The sequence below is a fragment of the Apium graveolens genome, chromosome 7 (genome assembly GCF_009905375.1).
Source record: "Apium graveolens cultivar Ventura chromosome 7, ASM990537v1, whole genome shotgun sequence".
Classification (NCBI taxonomy): Eukaryota; Viridiplantae; Streptophyta; class Magnoliopsida; order Apiales; family Apiaceae; genus Apium; species Apium graveolens.
Genome location: NC_133653.1, coordinates 80,838,387 through 80,848,281, shown reverse-complemented (window position 1 = coordinate 80,848,281; position 9,895 = coordinate 80,838,387). Strand labels below are relative to the sequence as shown.

Genomic DNA, 9,895 nt, shown 5'->3' with positions numbered 1-9,895 from the left:
TTAATTATATGATACGAACAATTACTGTAATATTATTCGAATAACTAACGCTCGAATAATAATTCTCATTATCGAATCACTACTCGTAATATTAACTAATTATCAAATTATTAATCAGTTTAATCCTTATTTATTAATTAATTACCTAATTATTAATTAATTACCTAATTATTAATTAATTAGATAACTAATAAATAATTAGATAAATAATTAAATAATTAAATAATTAAATTAGAATTTATAAATTAATAAAATAATTTAGAAATTAATAATACTATTTTTCAGAATTTAAAACTAATTTTTATTTACTTTTTAGAATTACTAAAAACTGATTTTAATATACTAAAATATAAATAATTAATTAATTAACTAAAAACACAAAAACATCAACAGGGTTTGGGTTATTAGGATTAAACCCGGGTCAAAACCGGGTTAGAAACCGGGTCGTCCCCAACCCAATCGGGTCGGGAAGAACAGCCGGCCGTTGCCCAGATTCCGGCCCGGCGGAAACTTCCGACGAAGCAAAAACGGCAATCAATCGGCCTCGTTTCTTCTGCTGCTTCGTTCCCTTTCGTTCCCAGGCCTCCCCTGTCGTGTTCCTCCTTCGTTTTATCCGTCCCCGCCGCCTAAACCACCGATAACAGCGGCGGCGGCGCCGCTTTTCCGGCGAGACAAAACCCGAAGCCAAACTCGACAAAACCGGTGTCAATCGACTCCAAAATCGACGATCTAAACATCTATACTAACATAATCATCAAACAATTACCAGAACTTCAAACCCGAATTCGAGAAATTAATCCGAAATTACGAAACACAAATTAATACCTCGGTTGATGATTTTGACGTGATAATCTGATAGAACAGACTTTGGGCTTCAAATCGGTTACTCACACTTCAATTTCTGTCACCGGAATCACCTTCAAAAGTCCGATTGATTCTGCTGCTGTTCTTCACAAAACCCTAACCCTAATCCCCTTTCTTTTTCTTTTTATTTTTTTTCTTCTGATTTTTAATTATAATTAACTGATTTAATTAATAGTAATTCAGGTATTTATATTTATGAAAATAATACCCCTAAGTAAAATTAAGGGGCTAATTATACTCCTAATAAAAATATTTGGCCCCAATTTTTTATAATTTTTGGGTATTAATAATGAATTTTTAAATATCCAATAAATACAAAATAAATACTAAAAATTCCCAAAAATTGTGAAAAATACAAAAATACAAAGAAAAATGATATATGATAATTTCATAATCATATAAAAATAAAAATGTGATTTTTGTGGGGTTTTTGGTACCCGAAGGGGTCCGGAAAAAGTCGTTTTTCGCGAAAAAGGTCAATTTGTAAAACGTCTAAGGGTTCAGAATAGCGATACGGTATAGGGCATTTTTGGCAAAATAGGGCCAATGATTTTGTTTGAAATACGGGCTTTTAAAACATAGTTTTGAGTTGTACAGGTTTTGATAATATATATATAACTGACGATAGAACGCTCAATAAATATCCAAAACACGTTTGGATCAAAACAACCAACACATAACACATAGCAGTTAGGGTTCAACGACTTAACACATTTAATCACATAATAATACACATAATTTATTATTATTATAATATAATACAAGCGTAATTCCTCGGTCGTTACATTCTCCCCCCCTTAACAAGATTCTGTCCTCAGAATCTAATTATGCAAATAACTGAGGATAATTTTCTAGCATTTCACTTTCAAGCTCCCAGGTTGATTCTTCAACCACTGGGTTTCTCCATAAAACTCTCACTAATGACACAGACTTATTTCTTAATACCCTCTCTTGCCTATCTAGAATTCTTATTGGCTGTTCTACATATGACAAATCTGCCTGAAGTTCTACTGGTTCATACTCTATTACATGCCTTGTATCAGGATTATACCTCTTAAGCATAGATACATGAAATACGTTGTGAATGTGCTGCATATGGGGTGGTAGAGCTAACTCGTACGCAACCTTCCCAATTTTCTTCAAAATCTCAAATGGTCCAACGTATCGTGGCTTCAATTTCCCTTTATTGCCAAATCTGGTCAATCCTTTCCATGGCGATATTTTGAGCAATACGTGTTCTCCTTCCTGATAGTCCATATCCTTCCTGGCTTGGTTTGCATATCTGCTTTGTCTGTTTTGTGCTGCCTCGATTCGTTTTCGAATAAGATTAATCTTTTCTTTTGTCTGCTGAATTAATTCTGGACCCAAAATCTTGCGTTCTCCAACTTCATCCCAGTGTACGGGTGATCTGCATTTCCTCCCATATAATGCTTCATACGGTGGCATTCCAATACTGGCGTGATAGCTATTATTATAAGAAAATTCCACTAGGGGTAAATGTTCATCCCAACTGCCTTCAAAATCGATCGCACAAACTCGTAGCATGTCTTCAATCGTTTGAATTGTCCTTTCACTTTGGCCGTCAGTTTGCGGATGATAAGCTGTACTCATATTCAACTTCGTTCCTAGACATTCTTGGAATTGTCTCCAAAATCTTGAATTGAAACGAGGATCTCGATCCGATACAATTGAAACTGGTACTCCATGACGCATCACAATTTCTTTGAGATACATGTGCACTAATTTGTCGAGCGAAAATCTTTCATTAATTGGTAGAAAATGTGCCGACTTCGTAAGTCTGTCAATGATTACCCATATCGCATCATGATTTGCCCTAGTCCTCGGTAGTCCTACCACAAAATCCATCGCTAGATGTTCCCATTTCCATTCTGGAATGTCTAATGGTTGCAATAACCCACTCGGACGTTGGTGTTCTGCTTTAACTCGCTGGCATGTGTAGCATTTACTCACCCATTCTGCTATCTCCTTCTTCATATTCGGCCACCAAAAGTTTTCCTTCAAATCGCGATATATTTTCATGCTTCCTGGATGAATGGAATACTTCGAATTGTGCGCATCTCGCATAATTTCTTCTTTTAATTCTTCCACGTTAGGGATCCAGATTCTTGATGCAAAACGTAAAATTCCTTCATTATCTTTCTGAGTTGTAATCTCTTCTCCTGTTAAGTTGTCGTCTTGACACATCACTTCTTCTTGACAACGGCGAATCTTTTCCAGCAATTCTGGTTGGAAAGTCATAGCGTAGATAGTTTCTGCAGATTCATTAGGAATACGAATTTCGATTCCCAATTTGTCGAATTCCCTGGCCAATTCTTCGCATGAATTCAACCGATTCAATCTTTCTTTTCTGCTTAGCGCATCTGCTACAACATTTGCTTTTCCTGGATGATAACTGATTGTAACATCGTAATCTTTAATCAATTCCAGCCATCGACGTTGTCGCATGTTTAGTTCCTTTTGCGTGAAGATATACTTCAGACTTTTATGATCCGTGTAGATTTCACATTTTTTCACCGTACAGATAATGTCTCCAAAGCTTCAATGCAAAAACAATTGCTGCCAATTCCAGATCATGCGTAGGATATTTCTGTTCATGAGGTTTAAGTTGTCTCGACGCATATGCAATGACGTTACCATGTTGCATCAACACACATCCTAAACCACGATATGAAGCGTCACTGTAGATAACAAAATTTCCTTGCTCGTCTGGCAATACTAATACTGGTGCCGTCACCAACCGATTCTTCAACTCTTGAAAACTTTCTTCACACTTACTATTCCATTCGAACTTTTCACTTTGTCGAGTTAACTTGGTCAGCGGTGTTGCTATTTTCGCAAAATCTTTAACAAATCTTCGATAATATCCTGCCAAACCTAAGAAACTTCGAACCTCTGTCGGCGTCTTTGGTCTTTCCCAATTCAACACAGCTTCAATCTTTGCTGGATCAACTTGAATGCCTTCTCTGCTGATGATGTGCCCTAAAAACTGCACTTCTTTCAACCAAAATTCGCATTTGGAAAATTTTGCATAAAGCTGCTCCTTCCGTAATATTTCCAATGTCGTTCTTAATTGCGCTGCATGCTCTTCTATTTTTGAATAGATTAAGATGTCATCAATAAATATAATGATAAACTTATCCAAATACTTCTTGAATATTCGATTCATCAAATCCATAAATGCTGCAGGTGCATTCGTCAATCCAAAAGCCATCACAAGAAATTCATAGTGTCCGTACCTTGTTCTAAACGCTGTCTTTGGAATATCTTCGGCCTTGACCTTTAACTGATGATAGCCTGATCGTAGGTCGATTTTCGAAAACCATGCTGCTCCTTTTAGTTGATCAAATAAATCATCAATGCGAGGTAAAGGATATTTATTCTTGATAGTTAACTTGTTCAGCTCACGATAATCAATACACAGTCGCATACTACCATCCTTCTTTTTCACGAACAATACTGGCGCACCCCATGGGGATACACTTGGCCTTATAATTCCTTTGTCAAGAAGTTCTTGCAACTGCTTTGCTAATTCCCTCATTTCAATAGGTACCATTCGATATGGAGCTTTCGAAATTGGTTCAGTCCCTGGCGTCAAGTCAATAGTGAATTCGATTTCTCGATCTGGTGGAAGTCCTGGTAATTCGTCCGGAAAAACATCAAGAAATTCACAAACTACAGGAATATCTTCAATCTTCAAATTTCCCTTATCAACATCCCGTACATAGGCTAAATAAGCTTGACATCCTTGACGTAGCAATCTTCTCGTGTGCATTATTGATAGGAATTTCTGCTTTTGCTTCTCACCTTTAAATATTACCGTTTCATTTTCTTCAGTTTGCAATTTCACTCTCTTATTCGCACAGTCAATTTGAGCATTATTACTAGACAGCCAATCCATTCCTAAAATAATATCAAACTCCCCTAACCTAAAAGGTATCAAATCAACTGAAAAATGACATCTCCCTATCTCAATATCACAGCTCGGACATACTCGATCTACTGCAACCTGATCATTATTCGCTAATTTTATGACTAACACTTCATCCAACCAATGAATCTCACAATCTATCTTAGAAATAAAGGCTTCAGAAATAAAAGATCTAGTAGCTCCTGAATCAATCAATACTAAAGCATTTACGGAATTTACAGGAAGTGTACCTGCAACCACATTCGGACTCTGTACCGCTTCCTTCATTGACATGTTGAAAGTCCTTGCTCTGGGCTGATTTTGCTGTGGTAGTGGAGGTGGAGGTAATGCTAAAATTCTTGGAATACTGGCAGCCATTGCAATTCCTCTGCAGTCTTTGGCGATATGTCCTTTTCTCCCACATTGGAAATAAGTAACTTCTGCTTTTCCCATTGGACATTCTCCAGAATAGTGTCCCCTTTGCTTGCACTTGAAACACGTAACATTTAGCTTGTTGCAAACTCCTGTATGCTTTCTACCACACGTTCTGCAATCAGGTATAGGCGGTCGAATAAGCCTTTGCTGAGTTGGGGCAGGTAGTCGATTTCCCATCCTCTGATTGTTCTGCTCTGGCCTTTTGAAATTTACTTTTCCCCGAGCTTGAAATCCCGGCCTTTTGTTGAAACGATTCTGAAAATTTCCTGGTCCTTTCTCTTTCTGAGCTGCTTCGCTTTCTCCTTCAATAATCATAGCCTTCTGAACAACAGCCATATAAGTTGTCAATTCAAACACAGCTACCCTGCTACGAATCCATGGTTTCAGTCCTTGCTGAAATCTCTTGGCCCGCTTTTCGTCCGTATCCACCTGCTCTGGAACAAACCTTGCCAATTCAGTAAACTTAGTCTCATAATCCGCAACCGATAAGTTGTCTTGTTTCAGCTCCAGGAACTTGATCTCCATCTGGTTCTTCATAAAACGAGGAAAATATTTCTCCAAGAAAAGATCAGTGAATTTGTTCCAGGTCACCACACCTTCTTCCAAAGCTTTCTTTGATTCCCACCAGTAATTAGCTTCACCTTTTAGAAAATAGCTAGCGAAATCTGTCTTCTGCTCTTCCTCAACCTTTACCAACGAAAAAGCCTTTTCCATCTCTTTCAGCCAAGCTCTCGCTTTTGTAGGATCTGTGAAACCCATAAATTCCGGTGGCTTCACCGACTGAAATTGCTTGAAAGTAGTCGTAGGTGCTGCTGGTGGTATTTGATGTCCTGGATGAGCGGCTTGCTGTAACATCTGTTGCTGGAACTGCTGTTGCTGCTGCTGCATTTGTTGTTGCATCATCAACATCTGCTGTTGCATGAGATTAAACATCTGATCCATCTGTTTATTATTGTTTTGGCCATCGGTGTTTCCATTCGATGAGTCGGGCTGCGCTTTTCTCTTAGGTGCCATTTTTCTGATAAATAAATAATGGATCTTATTTAATAACAGTATATTAAACATATATTAAAACAGTCGATTCGAGAAAATAAAATAACTTATTAAATAACTGAATAGATAAAACAGTATGATATGTTTTAAATTTTTTTTTTTTTTTTTTTACAACATGATCGTGAATAAAACTACATTTGTAAATATGCAATGGTACTGAAATAAATGTAAATGCTTAAATGACTGGAAATAAAATAAAGAAAACGTGCAAAAGATTATCTCATATATATATATATAGGTAGAACACCAGCTACAGGTGTCAGTGCTTGATACAAAACCCTATGATATAACAGTCGTACTGCTACTACTATCAGTCAGAGTCAGTAGCTACACTCATACAAACTAGTCATACAATACTATGCTGCCTCTATCTACAAAATATACATAATACAACACTCATTGATCTACTGGTCTCAAAATCCTGGTGGTACGTGGCTCAACTCCTCCTGCACTGCCTCTAACACTGCCTCGGTAAATCCCAATGCTCTGCGATATGCTGTCTCCGCACTAAGATCCTGCTGTCTCAAATCAGTAAGCTGCTGCGAACTAACCCGGTGAATATGATGTAGTCTCTCTCTCAGTATATAATCCGGTCGTAATGCTCTGACAGGACCATCCGTCTGTGTCTCATACAATCCAAGGATCTCTCTACACTGGTTCTGCCATCTAATCCTCTCCTCCCTCTCTGCCTGAAAGCGCTGGTAAGTCACGGTATGATGCTCATGAAGATCAGTGCTGGAACCTCGAGAAGGTAATGGTCCATCTACCACGATCTCATCTATAAACTCCGGCTGAGGAAACTGATAAACTCCCGGAACAGGTGCATAAATGGCTAATGGGGCAGGAAATAAGACAGGCTGCTCCATAGGCGCATACACAGGCGGCTCTGCCTCTGGCTCCATCGGTGGCATCTCTGGAATCTCGACTGGTGGCATAGGAATCTGAGGCTCTAAATCCTCCCACTGCGGAAGATCAACCATATCAGGAATATCAAACATCGGAAACTCTAATGGTGGAATATCTGGTATCTCTGGCTCAACGTATGGAAAATAATCTGCAAAACCTGGTACCTCCGGGGGAAGTGGTATCTCTGGTGCTGGCTCAGGTGGCAATGGAGGTAAGATCTGCTCTGACACTGGGGCTACTACCTGTGCATCCACTGGATCTGTCTCGGTCCTCTCCGTAGATGATGATAAAGAAGCCATCTAATATACATAAAAATAATAACACAAAAACAATCAAATCACAATTCTATAACTCATAACTTCTAATCACATAGACTAACAGTCCTAACACTCTTACTCTCATCCTATCTTATTTTCCTATCTTATCTTAACCCTAACATTCTTGTTTTCCAAGGTCAATCCTAAGCTCTGATGCCAACTATAACACCCTCCAAATCCGGGGTATAGATTTGGGGCATTATTAACAACAATTACCAACTATACCTGCACAAGCGGAATATTAATATAATAATTACCCCGAACTATCACTACTTAGGATCTTTTAAGGGTTGAGTTTGGAAACAAGAATCATGCACTACACTTTATTACAAACCCAACTAAATAAAACCTGTCTCAAGAACTCTCTTTATTACAAAACTTTATTCTATCTACAGTTTCACTACGCAATCTTTTATTCAAACTACACAAAACTTTTATTCAACCCAACATTACTACTTATCCTGCTACACCTGATCTGGCAATTCAAAGCTCTCTTCGGGAATAGGAAGGAACACTCTTGGTATAAGAGGGTCCCGCTGCTTGACTCGCTTCTTGACTATGCGGGTCCTGATGGGTTTCATTCTCTACCTTAACTGTAAAACAATAGGAGTGACAATAAAAGAAATGAGCCAAAATTGCTCAACAAGCCTGCAACAATATATATATATATATATATATATATATTATAAAGAGAGAGAAATAAATGAACCAATAAGCTGCTGGTTTGAACAACCATCTGTATCTGTATATGATAATAATTTGCCAATGATGGCGAGTGCCAAATGAACAAGACTGGAAACAAGAACCAACATATGCACTATAATCTGCTGATCAGTCAGAATATAGTGCGGATCTATACCCAACTGCATAGACCCAACCAACATAAGGAGTACTCAGGCAACTATGGCCTATTAATTAATGGTCTGGGAAAAACCCAGCCTTTATAGTAACCATCCAGTCCAAGGCTGAGCATCCGGAACAATCGGTATGCTATTGATATATCCCAACACCAGGATATACCAGAATATATGTAGGGTAAAAGAATTGAAATATGAACAGGGAATTCAATAAATTGGGTAAATCAAGAATTGAAATGAAACTGGAACAAGTAATAATAAATGGACAACAGTGCATATGAACAATGATTATCAAAGAGAATTGATATGATAGAAAAGAAATATAATTCACTATTCTGAATTTAGAATAGGGGAAAAACTTGCCTTGTGCGTACTTAACCTGGTTTAATTCACTGCCTTCTGACCCTAGCTTGCTCTGCCTTGTTAACACTGAACAAATCATGGAAATATAGGTGTTTAGATAACTTACTATATACGTGTATCTTGAATTGATATCACGCAACCTTATCAGTCTACCCATGCGTTTCTATCTGACTCGCATATATATACATATATTTACATAACACATTTATGCACATAATCACATATAACACGTAACACGTAAAGCACACAATTAATTTCTAGATTTATAATTATTTTTAGAATCAATTCTAGGCTTATACCTGCATTACTAGTCTTATCTGATTTTATTATAATTTTTCGGGATTTATTCGGCTCAATTATATCCCTACTAGGACCTACGAACTATCAGTTATCACCAAACCACTCTTTTTCAGAATAAATTATAACTTACAACTATTTTTATTGGATTCGTCTCATTTTTCTGAGTCTAGGGGTCTTCGTTTCACTTAAATCGGACTAACGGTTGAATTGTTATGAATTAAACACTGATAATTCAATTTATTATTCAATATAGATAATTATTACAACCTTTTAAATCCTAAAATAATTTTTAAATAATTATTTAATAAAAATCAAAGTCAAAAATAATTTTTTTATAATTTTTGGAGTTAAAACGAAGAAGTTACGATTTATTGAAAATTATGTGATTAATTATTGAAATAATTAATCACTTAATAAATAAATAACTAATAAATAATTAATAGATAATTATTTACTAATTTAAAATAATTAATCCCTAATTATTAGGATTAATCATAATTTATTACAAATATTTACAACTCATCGTTATTTATTTGATTAGATCGATTATTTACAAATAATCAATCAACTTAATTAACCGATACGCTATTTATCGAATAACTACGAATTACTCAAATTATAAACCAACTCAACGATTAATCACTCGTATAAATACGAGCTACACACTATTCTCGAATATTACCGAACTAATATATTATTATTGGAATTTAAACGATTCGTTAATCAATTAAATATCAGTATTTAATTATATGATACGAACAATTACTGTAATATTATTCGAATAACTAACGCTCGAATAATAATTCTCATTATCGAATCGCTACTCGTAATATTAACTAATTATCAAATTATTAATCAGTTTAATCCTTATT

At 36.4% G+C, this 9,895-nt stretch overlaps 1 protein-coding gene across 1 annotated transcript; it reads right to left on the bottom strand.

Annotated features, from left to right (window-relative positions):
* Positions 1-626: 626 nt before the first annotated feature.
* On the bottom strand, positions 627-7,485 carry LOC141673786 (uncharacterized). Its single transcript, XM_074480526.1, has 3 exons — positions 7,351-7,485; positions 6,733-7,242; positions 627-737 (listed from the first exon to the last, which is right to left on the bottom strand). The coding sequence occupies exons 1-3, from the start codon at positions 7,483-7,485 to the stop codon at positions 627-629; spliced, it is 756 nt and encodes a 251-aa protein (XP_074336627.1).
* Positions 7,486-9,895: the final 2,410 nt, after the last annotated feature.